Source organism: Pistacia vera, unplaced genomic scaffold (genome assembly GCF_008641045.1).
Source record: "Pistacia vera cultivar Batoury unplaced genomic scaffold, PisVer_v2 Contig530, whole genome shotgun sequence".
Classification (NCBI taxonomy): Eukaryota; Viridiplantae; Streptophyta; class Magnoliopsida; order Sapindales; family Anacardiaceae; genus Pistacia; species Pistacia vera.
This window is the reverse complement of record NW_022196369.1, coordinates 69,801-87,729: the sequence shown is the minus strand read 5'-3', so window position 1 is coordinate 87,729 and position 17,929 is coordinate 69,801. Positions and strand designations below refer to the sequence as shown.

The following is a 17,929-nucleotide window of genomic DNA, read 5'->3' as shown; positions in this document are numbered from 1 at the left end:
TACCGATATCGATTCAAAAAATTAGGTTTTCGATACACGATACGATTGCGATTTGTAACCATGCCCTTGGCCAATTGCACAACTCATCAATCAATTTAGCAAAACTTTATCATGAATATTCTCCTACTAAACCTTAACTTAATTCATTCAATCTCATACAATACAAGGAATTGCAGTAGTAAGATTTTAGGAATTTATTAGAATTAAAAACAAATGGGAATTTCCATTAAGGGTGGATGCCATATAGTTCGTCACTTTTCAAGCATTTTTACCTAATCTTCCAATTCGAATTGATTTTGGCTAAAACAATATTTAGATCTGTTTCTCAAATTTTTAATACTTCAAGAATCAACTCAATCAGACTTCTATAACTTCATATGACCAATTCAGTGAAGCATGTACAGTATAAGTCTTAAAAAGCCAAATCCAATTCTATCATTTTAACCATGTTACCTTCATTTGCACATTCATATCATTTGCCATATCATTCTAAGTATAAAAGGCCATAAAAACTCCTTTTTACAGAACCAAAAAGCCAAAACATCATCCAACTACAAATCTCTTAATTGCATAATCATCCTCCATATGCATCATACACCAATCAACACACCCATTTAAACAATCCTAACCAAAACATGCATCACACTCATATTAACATAAATAAATGTAAGTTCCATAAACCCTAGGTGTTATCAATGTGTAGTCATAAGGGAGTTTTTTTCCTACCTTAGTATTAAAAGCACAAAGACACTCCTTTAGCTCCAAAGGTTCACCCTTTCTACCTTATACACATAACCATTTATGAATTTCCCTTTTAACTAAAAGATCAGAATAACTAGGGTTTTGAAACTCACCTTAAACCTGAATTGAAGTTCTTTAAGTGTGGATGGTGATCTTCTTTGAAAATCAACTTGAAATCCTATGAAAATTTGAGAATAAAATGCTTGGATTAGTGGCTTTTATGGTGGATTTGAGAGATGAAGAAGAAGATGATGCATTTGGGGTGTACAAGGCCACTCCTCTCTCTTAAAACCTTGTAAATTATTATTCCATTGGTACCTATTATGATTGGTCAATAAAAGTTAGATATAAGGGTTATTTGGCATAAATTTTTCATATAAGGGCGTTTTGGTCTTTTCTACCACAACTAATGATTAGCACTCATTTAATGCCATTTGACTTCTTCACAACACTTAACAATTAAGCATCCCATTAGGTAATGACAATTTACCCTTGGTGCACTTTTATGGATACTTAAATCATATGAATTTTTATAAAAAGACCATTATACCTTTGGTACCGTTATGCCATTAACCATATCATCAACTTTATGACCATTCTACCCTCATTTCTCTTCAATGACATCACCCCTTATACTTTATAATGGTCACATCTCAAAATACATGTAAATTGACCATTTACCCTTCATTAAAAAGAAAAAGAAAATTACATAAAAAGGTAAATTTCATACCTTAGGGCATCAGAATAATAATGCGGGTTTACAGTGACTGATCTCACTTGTCAGGTTATTTGCCGACAACCTGGTGCGACACATGGTACTTGTTATAGGCAAGTTCACTGAACAGACCCCCAGAGGATTCCAATGGGATGGAACCCTAGTGTGCTATAAATAAATCCTCTAACATGTGGTGGTGCATGTGATCCTTAGACTTGAGATCACCAAGGCGCCTTTTGTACCAATTGGTTTAGTTTGACACTAGCCTAATTTAGTTCTATTCAAGCTATCAATACGGTAGTGATTGGCTACATTGAAGTGTATCGAGACTATGGTGGATCGACAAATGATCATCACTCCTGGTACGAGAGAAGTTATCTCACTGGGTATTCAATAAATGTCAATGACACTAAATTTGTGACCACAGTGAGATGAGTTGATGTTCAATCCAATTTAATATTATTGTCATTGGTCTAGTAACTGAATCAAACATGTCGAGGATATCTGAAGTTGACACTATTTTTGTATCTAGTCTCGATGAGATAACAGTTGATGAAAGATTTGATTGCAGGTAACCATACCGTTGATAGGCTGTGGTTTTGTTGAACTGAATCTATCAAGTGGCCATGATGCCTTGCTAGGGGCCAATCTTGGTCGGTGTGTAATAAGACAATTAATTGGTGTTAATCGCGATACTACACACTACCGATATAATGAGGAGCCTACGAGTCCACACTTAGAAGATAATTTAAGAATCAATTTGTAAGAAGGGTATTTTCGTCTTTTAGGATGAAAGAGTATTTTGGTAATCTCTCAGAGCAATTAAATTTGCTGAGGTGTTGCTTGTATTTAGTTTTAATATTAAATGAAATTAGTGAGATTATATTTAAATATCTATGTATATATTTAAATGAATTATTATTATTAATAAATGTTTATATTATTATATATTAATTGATTTTAATTATACTAATAATTAATTATTTAAAATACCATAAAGGGTGTGTTTAGTTGTAAGGGTGAACTAGGGTTGGAGCCCATACTATTCTTAAGTGGAATAGGGTTTTAATTGTTGCACTATATAAGTGCAACTTAAAATTAAAACAATAGAAGATTCATTCAATTAAAATCCTAGCCACCGAAAGGTTATCTCTCTCTCTCACGTTTTCTCTTTCAAGTGAAGAAGAAAATTTTCAATTTGATTGTTCTTGATTCTTGATGCCGACAATTGTTCTAGCAAAACAATTACGGTTCTTCGAATTACTTCATGTGGACTTCATGAGTGCTCCTACATTGGATCCATTAGCAAAGAATCATGTGAACAGTAGACGATGAACAGTACCGGTGAACAATGTTCGTGTCCAAAATCAAAGATATTCGGAAGAGCCTCCAAACGTCGGTATGAACTAAATCCTTGTATGGATTTGTTTTAATACAGTTTTATTTTACGTTTCAGTTATGCAAGAAATGTTATAATCTGTACTCGGATCTTGGCTCGTGTAATTGATTGATTCGTTTTAAATATTACGTTTTTTCACTGTGTGAATTCGGTCAGTTACTAATAGATGTCGATCATTTTTGACCCCATTTCTCTTGCTAATCGCAGACCAGCAAGTAGGACTTCATATTGACCTTATTGTTCGTAGCTTTGAATCCGAATCTACGGATTCCATGAGTTCGTGTCCCTTCGGGATTGAGGATAGAAGACCAGCTTCGACCCTTCTTCTGTTGAAGACCCATCAACAAAAGGCTCCAGGTGATAAGTTCTGAACAGTTTCCTAGACAACTTCGCTGGCTGACTGTTCAGGTTCCTGATCTGGCTGATAAGAGAACTCTGAAATAAAATCAGCAACAACTAACCCTTTGATTACTGTCTTCGGTCTGTAATACAGATCAAACTGACTTAATTCCATAGCCCATTTAAGCAACTTACCCGAAGCCTCTGGCTTCTGAAGAACTTGTCTGAGTGGGTAGTTGTCAGAACATGGATGGTGTGGGCATGGAAATAAGGTCGTAGCTTTTTGGAAGCACTCAGCATGGCATAGGCTAATCGTTCCATCTTTGGATACCGCGTCTTGGCATCCAGCACTGAACTTTGCCCTCTTCCTGGATGAGAGCTGCGCTGACCGCATATTGAGAGACAGATAGGTAGAAAATAATTTCCTTGTGAAAAGGCTTTGATAGAAGAGTGGCTTCCGAGATGTTCTTTTTGCTCTGGAAGCTTGCTCACACTTCTGGAGTCCATTCAAACTTCTTGTTGGCCCTAAGTATATAAAAAACAACAAGCAACGATCTTTGCTCTCAATATGAAGCGACTGAGAGCTGCTATTTTCCCATTCAAGCTTTGAACTTGCTTTCGATTGCTGGACTTTTTCTATCAGGAGAGCTCAGATCTTTTCGGGTTGATCTCAATCCCTTAGTGGTTAACCATATACCCCAGGAATTTTTCTGAGGATACTCTAAACGAACCCTTAAGAGGATTAAACTTCATTCTATGACTTCGAAGTACGTCGAACATCTTAGTGAGATGTGCTATGTGATCTGAAGCGACATACGACTTAATTAGAAGTCATCAACATAAACTTCCATTAATTTCCTGATCTACTCGGAAAACATATGGTTAACCAAACGCTGGTAGTTGCCCTAGCATTCTTCAGACCGAAAGCATGACCTTATAACAGTACAGTCCTCGTATGTGATAAACAGTATGCTCCTCTCAAGCTCATACATCAAGATCTGATTATACCCCGAGTAGCATCCATGAAGCTTAACAGCTCATGCCCAAAAATGGTGTCGATGAGCTAATCGATCCTGGGCAAAGGGAAATTGTCCTTCGAACAGGATTTATTGAGATCAGAGAAATCAATGCAAGTTCGCCACTTGCCATTGGGTTTCTCTCACTAAAACTGATTGGTGACCCAACTCGGGTAATGAGGTTCTTAATGAACCCGTTTGAGAGCAGCTTATCCACCTCAACTTTAAGAGCAGCATAGCACTTCGGTTGCATGACTCTTTGTTCTGGCGAACACACATTTATTACGTTGTCGAGTTGAGTGCATGACATATTATGTTCGGGCTGATCCCGAACCTTGATATCTGTCTGAGGAAGCTCATTAAATCTTCAGCGAGTTGAGGGTTAGATTACTCCTAATTCTAATACCATGTTGACTCACTCTAGTCAACAGATACCTCAGACAAAGACTCAACCGACCACTATAGGAATATTCCTCCTAAACACGAGGATCTATGCTGTCTTTCACTGGACCTAACTGTGGTTCGATCTGCTGCTCACCATAACTTGCTTGGGAATGCCGATCGGCCTCTCTTTCCCTTTGCATGCCATCTGCACTGCTCTCACATAGCAGTCGTGAGATTCGCACTAAACCCTTATTTTCCCACCCCTGTCAGAGTGGGAATTCATCTTCAAATGATAGATGGAGGTGACAACCTTGAAACTTTGTAGTAGAGGTCACTCCAGAATGCCATTAAAAGCGGACAGACAGTCTACCACTAAGAACTTCGTCCTTGGTTACTTCGTTGGTCTCGCCAAAGTGACAGGAAGTGCAATCGTACCTTTGGGAATCAGATGATCCCGTAAAACTATAGAGAGGGATAGAGGCAGGCTTCAGATATGCCTCTTCAATTGCTTTCCTCAAAAGCTCACTGAAATGAGATGTTACAGCGCGACCATTGTCCACCAACATCCTGTGGACTTCGCACCAACTTATTCAGCGCGCGATGATGAGTGCATTCTTATGGGGATAATGCAATCGCACCATATCTTTTTCTAAGAAGGTAATCTCTTCTTCTCTACAAACCTTAGCAGGTCACGATGTCGTGCTCACCACACTCACGGGGTCATGGTGAGCTTTATGAGCGTACCTTTCCTAAGCACCTCGAGAATGCCCCATGAAGTGCGGTCCTCCAAAGATGATCCCACGAAGTAGAAACCCTACAACCATGACGTTCTTCCCTAGTCTTCAGGACATTCTCCCAAACAGGAGTCGGACCATCAACATACTCCTTGAGTTGCCCCTACTTGATGGGTCTTTAATTGCTTGCTTGGAGTCCGACACTCATTGGTTAGTGCCTATTACTTGATGATAATGGCAATATTCTTGTTATCTTGCCCAAGAAGATTTTCATGGGCGCCACTCTCCGAGCAAGCTGGCCTTTTCTAACTTATCCAGAATAGTCGATACTAATGCGTTCAGAGGAGTATACTGATTCTTGCCATGACCACGACGAAGAACCAGGGCATAATATTCTTGGGCTAAAACTGTTGCTTCTTTCCCTTCCGCTGATCGTCTATTAGCCCATCTACGATTAGCTCTTCTACTACCCTCCCTCAATCAAGAGCACTAGTCGAAGGACCAAGTCATAACGATTAAGAGTAGCCCATAATTCTCTATTGGAGGTACTTCTCTGTAAGTCATAAGCGGTGAGGGAAATGCCATCCTCATATTGCAGCTTTTTCCACAGGTTAGTCTGTGGGTGAACTCCCATAATGAGAGTCCGAACAGATTCTTTAGGTGTGTAGCCATCTATGTAGCTCCCTGTGGAACTTGTCAATGAAGACTAGAAGGATTTATTCTTCTCTTATCGTATGTTGCTCAAATGCTCAACGACATTAAGAACTTCCTATTTGCCTGGAAGTGTCTCAAGAATAACTAACTCCCTGCTACACGTTAATAGACCCTGGCGGAAGCGATCTAAACCAGCGCTTGACGTGGGCAGTCAGAGTCACCACCAGACAATGACATTTGGCCAAGTTGGAAACTTGTAAAGTCCATGAGGTCGTTAAACTCATAGAGGTGATCCTGCGGATCAAATTCCCTTCAAATGCTCGCATATCGACATTCTAAACCTTGATGGGAGAGGAGCAACTAACACTACTGGAGAAAGGGAGACACCTCAGTGACCTGCCCCACTCATTTTGCTGAGCTCTAAGCTAATTCAGAGCTCGCTATAACTCCTCCATCTGAGGCAGCAGAGCTACCTAAGGATCACTCTCCACAACGTGGTTCGACCCTCATAATTGCGATTGAGGAAACTACCGCAGATCAGACTTCTCCTCAGCTCAGCTGAAAGCTTAGGCATACCTTGACACGCACTGACTGGAGCCATGGAAGGTAATGATGGTTCGAGGAGTTATCTCACCTCCACTGTAAGAACCAACCCGCGAATGGTGGGGGTTTCCCTCACGATGATAGTCAGGCTATCCTTCCGGCGATAGTGGGAATCTTTCTGCCTTGCACTCTGTGGGGGTGCCTATGCGATATGCACGGGACGGTTCTGATGCGACATATTGCCAAGTTCAAAGCCACAGGTATTCTACCTACTTCCAAATCGTTATTCGTTGGTCCCTTAGAGCCCTTGGCCATCCACTGTCCCTGTTGTGCTCCAAACAACCGGTTGAATGATGAAATTGGTGGTTTGGGTTGCATATGAATCATGTATCCAAAGAAATATCATGCTTCATCAAGAGTGACATTACCTTCTTTACAATCATTTTGGAGGAATTTCTCAAGCTGGGTTACTTTAAATACTAAATCTTGTGGAACAGTAGTAGTCACTTTACCTTGTTTTATGAATGAAGAAGGAGAAGAAGAAAAACGACGGATCAAGCTTCTGAGCACCATGTCAGTAGCGCCGTTTGTGGCTTATCTGGGGTTCAAAACGGGCTTAGTCTTTTAAGACAGGGTTTGCTAAACACAGGGATTGAGCGGTTCGGGTGTCTTGCATTTTTTGGGAATTAGAATTATACAGTACAAATTCTCGAAAAAAGCAATAGGTTTTGAAACCGTATAGTATAGGTTCTTAAATTCAAGAAATCAGAATCTAAAATACCGGTTCTGGTTCTTTTTTCGGATACCCTATAAAAAATAATTACCCTCCTATTAGTTTAAAAAATAACAAAAATATCTTAAAAGTTTACAAATATATCCCTAACAAATTTTGATTACTCATTTATTTGTGTTCAATATGTCTCATAAATCTTCTAATCTCTAGGCAACACTTGAATTCAATAAATTCATCACACTTCACATAAAATTCCTCAATTAAAACTAAAACACAAACAATTAATTAAACAATTATGCTATAAATATATAATTTAATATTACAATTAATTAAATTTCTAATCATTTAATTAAGTATTGTACTAATATTTATAACGAAATATTATAATTAATTAAGTAATCATACTATAAATCTATAATATAATGTTATAATTAATTAAATTTTTAATTATTTAATTAAATAATATACTAATATAATAAATTACTAATGTTTATAATGTAATGTTATAGATTTATAATTAATTAAATAATCATTTAACTATGTAATGCTATAATTAATTAAGTAATTATTTAATTTAATATAATGTTTTAATTAATTAAATTTCTAATCATTTAATTAAGTATTGTGGAAATTACTAATGTTTATAATATAATATCATAATTAATGAAGTAATCATTTAATTATGCAATGTTATAATTAATTACGTGATCAAACTATAACGTAATGTTATAATGAATTAAGTAATCATACTATAAATCTTTAATGTAATATTATAATTAATTAAATTTCTAATCGTTTAATTAAGTATTGTATTAATGTTTATAATGGAATGCTATAATTAATTAAGTAATTATTTAATTAAGTAATCATTTGTTTATAACGTAATGTTATAATTAATTACGTAATTATACTATAAATTTATAATGTAATGTTATAATTAATTAAATTTCTAATCCTTTAATTAAGTATTATACTAATGTAGTAAATTACTAATGTTTATAATATAATGTCATAATTAATTAAGTAATCATTTAATTATGTAATATTATAATTAATTATGTAATCATACTATAATGTAATGTTATAATGAATTAAGTAATTATACTATAAATCTTTAATGTAATATTATAATTAATTAAATTTCTAATAATTTAATTAAGTATTGTACTAATGTTTATAATGAAATGTTATAATTAATTAAGTAATTAAGTAATTATACTATAAATCTATAATGTAATGTTATAATTAATTAAATTTCTAATTATTTAATTAAGTAATATACTAAATAACTAATGTAATGTTATAAACTTATAATTAATTAAGTAATCATTTAAATATAATATAAATATGTAATGATATACTTAGAACTTGATAATTGAAGTAAATAACTAAATATTATATTATTATTCAATCAAATATACTATTTTATTCAAATATAATTCTTTTAATAACATTAAAACACTTTTAAATAGTCATAATTTCAATTATACACTTAATTAATCAAAACTTTAATATTAATATATTAAAGTTTTTCATATGGTGTAGTTTATATGTAATAAGTATAATTGTATCTTTATTCAATTAGGTTATTGTAAAAATTTAACTTTTTCCATTTAAAATTTTTTTGTATGTAAAATTACATGGACCCCCCATTTTTCACAGATATTTCATTTCAACCCAGATTCCAAAACAGGGTACCCGCTGCAGGTTCCAAGCCGGGCACCCACTGCAGGTTTTTTTTTCTAGGTTTTGGTTCCGGTTTCTGTTCCTCCACATGTAGGAATCGAAATCGAAACCGTACAGTGTCGATTCCAAAAAAATGAAATTGGAACCTACCCGCACAGTATCGATTCGGGGTAGGTTTCGATTCTACCTACTACACGTGCTCACCCCTAGCTAAACATTCATCTTTCATTTTTATATATTTTTTATGAGTAATACTACATTTACAAAGAAATTTTACCTCCATATAAAGTTATATGACAAAAAATGAATGGAAGAGTGAATTTAATGAGTTTGATTTTTTGTTTCACTATTCCATTCATATTTTACCAACTCACTTTGTATGAAAATCTTTGTAAGATTTATTTGTAAGTATAGTATTATTGATTTTTTATATACATTTTTATCTTAATTAAAATTTAAAATGGGGCTTAATAGAGAATAGGTGGGGGCTATTTAGTATCACTCATCATTAGGTTTTTTTTTAATTAATATCAATTACACCTTAATATTGAAATGAACGTAAAAATGCATATTGAATGGAAAAATTTAAGCTTTAATAACTAATTTATAAAAATGTGTGAAAAATAATTAATTAATTAATTAATTAATTTTTTTTTTTTTTGGGTGAACAGAGGTGTTCAGGCTAGCTTGCGTGCACCTCAACTAATCTCCTAAGACTCTAAAGCGAGTAGCTAGATAAATCCCCCTAGTGACCACCCGACCACTCCTATTAGTACTTAAGAAGACTTGAACTGCCACCCTTATTAGTGGTTAGGGGGACTTAAACTCAAGAACCTATGTTGAACTTCTTTGCTCTTTTACTATCAAGTCACCCAGTGATGGTTAATAATTAATTTGTTTTAAAGCATATTATGGTGTCATTTTTTTAGAGATGTTATCGTCCATACTAATCAAGGAATGCACCAAGTTTGTAAATATACATTGAAAGATACAATGACGGATTACATTGTCCCTGTTAGGTATGGACCAAAGTAAACCTGAATACACTTAAATATATTTGTTATCCACTGATATAAAAGTAAATGAATAATCTTGAATACAATGAAAAGTTATTATAGTCCTTTGGGAGTTGTCCAAATTGCTCTTGACAAACATGATATATGGAAAAGTATTGGTGTAATGATCCAAGTCATAATTAAATTTCTTCATATCATTGGCTGTAGAATGATATGAAGAAATTTAACTATCATTTTTTTTTTTTTTTTGGGTAACCGGGGTGTCTGGGCTAACTTGCGCGTATTTAATTAATCTCTGAGGTTCATTGAATACCTTACAAGTCCAAACAACCAAGTAAGCTACAATGTTATGATGGTAAGTGACTCCAATGTTTGAACTTAAAAACTCAAGAAGAGAATAAACTTTTTTAACCGTCGGACCAACCCATTGAGGTTAATTTAACTATCATTACTTGCTTCTAACTTGGAAAAGAAAGCCATGTTGGTACTTGTTTATTGAAGTTTCCTTTTCTCCACATTTCTTCTTTACTTAAAAAGTCAAACTCTCGGTCATCCTTTCCAGTGTTATACACAATGTGTGACATTATATAAAGTTAGTTGCGGATGATTTGATTCCTGGAACAATTTAATATGGCTGGGAAAACCAAAGATGCTACTGGGCATCAATTGTCTGTCAATTTGATTGTATTGTGATTCTTAATACTATATTTGGATGAATACTCGTTTTTGTATTATCAATTCTACTATTCTGATGGCCTGACCCTTTTTATTTTGGAAATAGGTATGATCTACTGCTCTCGATCAGAGATGGCAAGTCGTCTCGCCTTGTGCGAGGCGTGAATGGGACAGGGACGGATTTATTCCCCGATCTTGGGGACAGGACCAGTGGAACGATAAGATTACCCTTACATATTTCTATAATCACAAGATACCCTCCCTATATATCCATTTTTCCCACACAACCATGACCTAACCCTAAACCTCCACACTAGTGGCCGTCCCTCGCCTCTCACCGCCACTGCTCCAAGGTGATGTTGTTCGCCTGTTTTCCTTCGATTCTCCAGTTCTCCTTTCTCTTTAGCTTTTCCTTGGACGGATTTTTCGTTCTTCATCGCTATCGTCTTTACATTTTCATGTTAAAATCATTGCTTTATTTATTTTTTGTGGTTCTTGAAATTATTTGTTTTTATAGCTAAACAACTTTGGTTTACTTGTTTCGTTTGTGATGTTAATGGGTTTTATTTTAACATTTTTGTTGCATTTATTTTCTTGTTTTCAAATCTTTGGTAGGTTGCAATTGTACTATAGAGCTTTGAAAGGCTTCAATTTTTTTACTATAACAATTTACAAGTAAGAACCGACTTGTTTGATTTTTCTTTTTCTGTTTTGAAGTATGTTGATGCTTGAGTTTAATACCAACAAATTAACACATATAAAATAATATAAAAAGTGGTTCAAATATTTAAAACGAATCCTATATCTACTTTAACTATTTATCTGATATTATCTGTAAACCGTACAAAGATTAAATAATACTTTATTTATAGAGAAAAATAATAGTTGAAGCTCAAATGAATACTCAACTCCCATATGCTTAGCCCCCTCTTCCATAAAAAGAAATGTTTATTTATACCTTTAAGTTCAATGTAATGATTACTTAACAAGTCCTCTACTTGTTTGAAAATCTTTCCTTCCTCTTAATCTTTTTATGAGATAAAGGTTGATAAAAATGCTCTTAATAACTAGGGTGGTTTGAGCTGACAGTTAATGTTATTTGGTCCTTAAGCACATGTTAAATTTGGATTGATGGGATTAGCTGGCAGCTCATTCTAATTGATGGTGCTGATATCATGTAATTTCATCTATAACAAAGTGTTTTCTAATGGATTCCAAGTTCGGCTTCACTTCCTCTTGTTGAAGAAAGAAACCTGGTTGGTTTGTCTTGCTCAAATCGGCGAATTGCTATTTGTAACACTCTTGAGAAGCTTTATTTTTTTCATAAACGTATGCCTGCAGCCTTAACACATCAGGGAAGTCCTTGAAAATTTCATTAACTGCAATTTTCACTGCCCTGGTGGCGATTCCCTGACCCCAGTACTTCCCAGCTACAGCATACCCAATATCAGCCCTAAACCTGTCATCGCCTGATCCGAAAAAGATGGAGACGAATCCGACATATTGATCGACGCCAAGGGTGGGGGATGCGTTTATCCTTGATGTAAGTCAAAGCTTCTTCCTTGGAGGTAAAAGTGCTCCAACCGATGAATTTTGTCACTTGATCATCACCAGCCCACAACATGAGATCATCAACATATATCAACTTGAATGGACGGAGAGTGATGCTTGATAAATCAATCTCCATTGCACTATTAGAGTAAAAATAAAGATCAAACGATCAAACGATCAAAATGTTAGTAGTTGGATTAATGGGTTTAAAACCAACTTTAGGATATTATGCAGAAGAGTGTGTTGAAATATCACCGCGGCCTCTCTCGTTACCAAGAAGCTCTCCACTTGTTTCCCAAGTATTTATATCTTTGTCACGTTCAGGCAAGAAAATTGATCATAAAATTTTATGATTCCCTCTAATTATTTGATATGTTAATCCAATTAACAAAGTTGTAAGACCTGATTTTATATATAAAAAAAAGAGTATGTCACAGAAGCAAATAAATGCGGATCTTCTTTGTGTTTTTTCTTTTTTTTGGTGAAAGCCTCTGGTCTCCCCATACTCGTAGGTATGAGATTAATCTCTATAAGGGCTCGGGTAAGTACCCCTGACCGCAAGATGCTTCCAGTGTAATTCGAACCCGTAACATTGCAGGATCTCCTTTGTGTTGATAATTAGTTTATTAGCGTGTTAGCCTAAGCTTTATTAAAACAAATCTGGGCAGTCCTTGAAAGCTTCATTAACTGCAATTTTCACTGCCCTATGGCAATTCTCTGATCCCATTACTTGGCAGCTATAACATACCCTATCGAATCTCTGCACCTGTCAATGCCGGATCTGGAGAGATAGAAACGAATCCGATCCAATGGTCATGAATGCATATTGATCTACGCGAAGGGTGGGGATGCATACCTCCTTTATGTAAGTGAAGTGAAAGTTTGTATTGTGATGGATCTCATCACTTGATCATAACCTGCCCAAAAGGGCCAAAACATGAAATTATCAACATATACAGATAAATACACATACACAATCACTCCTAAGTTTTACATATTAATTAAAACTCAGGTGTTCATACATTCTTGTACAAATTGAACTCAAGACATCTGATCTTGAGTTCTGCTTGGAGAATCTGGTGCTAGAAAACTATAGATATACAAATCCCTTAATTTGCCCTTTATATAACTATATTTCCTCAACAGACCCTCCTGATGGAACCCAGCTTTCTCTAACACCCTTTGAGAAGCCTTATTTTCTACAAAAACGTATGCCTGCAACCTTAACACATCAGGGAAGTCCTTGAAAACTTCAATAAGGGCAATTTTCACAGCCCTGGTGGCAATCCCCTTACCCCAGTACTTCACAGCTATAGCATACCCAATATCAGCCCTACACCTGTCACCGCCAGATCCAGGAAAGATCGAAACGAATCCGATCGAATGGTCATCGATGCATATTGATCTACGCCAGGGGTGGGGGAAGCATACATCCTTGATGTAAGTCAACGCTTCTTCCTTGGAAGTGAAAGTGTTCCATCTGATAAATTTCATCACTTGATCATCACCAGCCCACACCATGAAATCATCAACATCTGTTAACTTGAATGGACGCAGAGTGATGCTTGATAAATCAATCTCAGTCTCCATAGCACTATGAGAGTAACTATAATTTGATCAAATGATGAATTAGTGCCAAGTTTGTTATTGGGTTAAAGGATTACTTGGTATCAATTTTACTATTATTTATATCTTTGTCATGTAACTACCCATTAAGCAAGAAATTGGTCATAAAATTTTATAATCCCTCTAATTAGTTATTATATTAATACACATGATCAACTTATATATATATATATATATATATATTGGTTATGACCGAGGGTGTTCACGTCAGCTTACATGCACCTCGATTAGTCTTTCAGGATCATGAAACTACCGATTGGGTAAGAGCTCCAGTGACCACTACTATTAGCAATTTTGGGGACTCAAACTCAGGAAACTATGTTAAATCCTCATCTTGCTCTTTTATCATCAAGGCGACTAAAACTTGGAAGACCATGCTAGATTCTCCTTTGCTCTTTTACTATTAGGTCACCCAATGATGGTTCAAACTTCTTAACTTGTGACAAAATTTTGGAATTGTAGTAGACTTATCCTATACACAAAAGGCAGTTTTATAGTTCAAGTATAATTTGGCGTTGCCATAGGCTTTCTTATGTTTTTTACAAGTTGTAACACAAATTTGGTGTAGAAAGAGCCATTGTATCAATTTTCTGGTGATCCCAACTCTCATAAATGATTTCTTAAATGTTTCCCATATCAATAAAGATAGGCCGACAAACTCTTTTCACTAACTCTCTCTCACAAATGCGACGTGGTAGCTTGCAATTGGTCAGCTGGGACCCATTGGTTGGCAAACGGGATCCATTATGAGTTGACTAATTGCGAGCTGCCACATCGCGTTTGTAAGAGAAAATTAGTGAGAATGGTTTGTGAGTGTAGTATTCCCCTTCCAATATTAGAATACCATATTTTAGATTTAAAATTATAAGAGTTTATTTTTTAATGCTTACTAACACCGGTCAATGAATGTCTGATAGAGAATTCGCCACATAAACTCAGCCTAGAAATTGAGCATTTCAATTCTGCAAGTTGCTATAACCTTGGGCAGTTTAGACAAATGAAATATTGGCCAAAACAAATAGGCATTATATATTATTTATCAATTCAATCACTAGTAAATTACATAATAATCTAATTTAAAACTGTTGATGCTTGATTTTTGACACCAACTATTCGCACATGCAAAGTGCTAAGTTGACTTAGAAATTACACGTGAACGGGAAATGAAATAAATAAAATGGGAGATGATTTTTAAAGTGGTTCGGATGCTCGAAGCAAATCCTATGTCCACTGTTTTTTTTATAAATAAGAGATTACAATCAGGTCGCATGTAGCGATTAGATAATAGAAATACAAATAGGGAGAATAAGCATTTTTTGTTATCAGAATCCCGAAAATGAGAGGGGAGCCCTCTATTTATAGTAAGAGGTTTCTGGGTAATGATTTCAAGTCTGCAAGCGGGCAGGTGCCGTACAATTCCTACCTTGCTTCCCATTGACTGATTATACAGGAGATACCCTTAAATTGTGTAGGGTTTGGGCAGGAGATACGTCCTTGGACGACGTGATCGCGCTTGAGCGGCACAAAGCCTTCCTGAACTCTGATTGACCCTTGCTAACGTAAGCTTGTGTCAGACTTGATTTCTTAGGCATAACATAAGTCCCCTAGTTCTTAAGGTTCAAGGTTTGAACCTTGAGAACTTCATGATTATGCCATGATTTGTCTTGTCCTGAGGAATGCTTGCTTGAACCGTGAGTGGAGAACTGCTGAAATAACATAAAGTTCACGGTCTAACTCGACCAGCAAACTGAATGGAGGTTGCGATGTGGAACTTCAAGCATTTGCACAAGCGACTTGAGGTGATTTTCCTTTAAAGGTTCAGCGACCTGGGGTCGGATCCTGCTCAGTGTTATACCAACGTGCTTTGAAATTTATCCATTACTCGCAACCTGAAAATACTTTGAATATTTTTGTCGAAAACCATAAGTCACTTCGCTTCGAGCTCAATACATGAAGAAAAATGTTTCATTCAAATTATCTCTTCAAATGTTATCTGTTGCGCTTGACAACTGGCCTGGTCAATAAAGTAAGATTTATCTGACAGACGTATCTTTGTGCAATAAGTATCAGCCATGAGCATTAAATGCAAGTCATGCTGAAACAACATTCTCTTTTAAAGCATTAAATGTGGATGAAGGCGCATTTAATGGGGGGAAGATAACCACGTCGACGTTTGGTGTCTCCAACGAAGGGAAACGTCGATTGATCTCTATGAAGCGTGAAGGTTACTCTTCACAAGGATGGCGACACATGGTCACATCCAACGACCAGAAATGCGTCCCACCCAAACGTCGCTTGCATTGGAAGCCAAACGTCGCTTTCTTCCTTATGAAACCCTAAGCCCACTTCAAGCTTTTCACATAAATCTAATCTTCAAAGAGAAAAATAAAGCTTTTGCACTCAAGAAACCAATTCATCCTTCTTCCAATTGATGCGCACTCGCCGTTATGACAGAGCATTCGTCCCCAGCAACCAAGAGGTAAGGAAAACTCTTCCATTTCTTCTTTTCATTTTTGTCAAAGACTCGGTCTTTTACAGCAATGGTGGGTATGAATGTCTAGTAAACTTACATGATGCACATTCTTGGATACTGTTAAAAAAGGAACACTCTTAAGAGTTAAAAACCTAGGGCACAAATCCTTGGAACCCATTCTCAAGGATGTTTAGGGTTTTTAGGGGTTAAGGAAGGAAAATTAGGGTTTTTTTAACTCTTTCAAGTCGTCGTATGAAACACTGTGTACAGAGACTAAGTTACCTCTATGTGTCGCACATTTTCAAACTTTTGGAGCAATGGATGTTTCAGAAATGAGAGTAGCTGAAAGAACAAGCTTGTAACCCTCGGGCACCTCAACAAGACCTGGACATGCAGTACTATCAGTAGCCATTGCGGACGAGATTTAAAAAGCGGTAGACCAGTTCGCGATCAACGTAAACGTCTACCAACATTGATCGTACACAGCTCAAGACCCTCAAGAGGGAATGCTGTGATCTTAGAAGCAACCTTCAAATACGGGGTGACGATACCCTTTCACCCATTTATCAAGTCGATCCTCGACCACTTCGAGATCGCGTTCAATTGATGCCCAATGCTTATATGATAGCAATTGCTATGTATATCGCATGCTGCAAACACGAATTTGGCGACTTAACAGCGTTAGAACTCGCATGCACTTACTATCTAAATAAAAGCAAGGACAAAGATTCTTTTTACCTGTCGAAGCAATCTACGATCGAGGGAGGGATATTTGGTTACCCCAGCAATGTTGGGGCTTATGACACCATATATTTCTTCTTCGAGTATGATGACATTTGTAAATTTAGAGAGTCGAGTAGGTTTTCCCTTTTAATTTCCAAACTGACTATCTTTTCCTTTGACCACTACCAACCTGCGAAAGTATAGTTTTTTCAGCCCCGAGGTATCTTTAGAAGCTCCAGCCCGTAAGTATCTTCATATCCAGAAGAACTTTTGGCCTTATATCAAAGATGACTTTTTCACTAACACATTTTCATGGCGTGTAGCAACCATGCCACCAAGGGTTTCGAAGCCACCGACGAAGATTGGGGTTTTTGTATTCCCCCAATTCAACTCGACTGGGCTAGCCGAAGTGACCCTTGATGCCATCCCAATAGGAGGGATATGGATTGGCACTGAAAGGTAACCATCCACCGAGCGACGCAAAGAAGCTCCTTGGCCCGTGGCTACTTGTGCCATGAAACAAAAAACCATGGGCCAAAAGACCAAAAAAAGAAAACAACTGCCCACCAAGGATGAATCGGAGTCAGGGCTAGAAGGCTTCGAGGTGCTACCGAAAAGAACTTAGCCTTACCCCATCATTTGCTCGAAAATTTCCCCGAGGGGTGCCCTCGGCACTTCGACGGCCCCTGAGAGCTTGCTTAAGGGAGAGGGAGCAACCGCACTGCCCAGAGGAGAGCGAGCAAGAACGAGTCGAAGATGTACCTGCCCCATCGGGGCCAAACTCGTCTGTGCTGGATTCCCTTGGGCAATTGCCTGAGTACTTGCAGCTGGTAATGTACACCCTATTGGAATGCTAACTTGCTACGACCTTCGAGGAGTTCGTGGCTGCCCGACCTACCGATCTGGTAGCTACTGCACTCT

At 36.6% G+C, this 17,929-nt stretch overlaps 1 protein-coding gene and 1 pseudogene across 1 annotated transcript; both read right to left on the bottom strand.

Moving 5' to 3' along the window:
• Positions 1 to 11,922: 11,922 nt before the first annotated feature.
• Positions 11,923 to 12,322, bottom strand: LOC116107244 (annotated as a pseudogene).
• A 755-nt stretch (positions 12,323 to 13,077) lies between these two features.
• Positions 13,078 to 13,844, bottom strand: LOC116107261 (uncharacterized N-acetyltransferase p20-like). The gene is made up of 2 exons (XM_031393558.1): positions 13,209 to 13,844; positions 13,078 to 13,103 (listed from the first exon to the last, which is right to left on the bottom strand). The coding sequence occupies exon 1, from the start codon at positions 13,774 to 13,776 to the stop codon at positions 13,228 to 13,230; it is 549 nt and encodes a 182-aa protein (XP_031249418.1). The 5' UTR covers positions 13,777 to 13,844; the 3' UTR covers positions 13,078 to 13,103; positions 13,209 to 13,227.
• Positions 13,845 to 17,929: the final 4,085 nt, after the last annotated feature.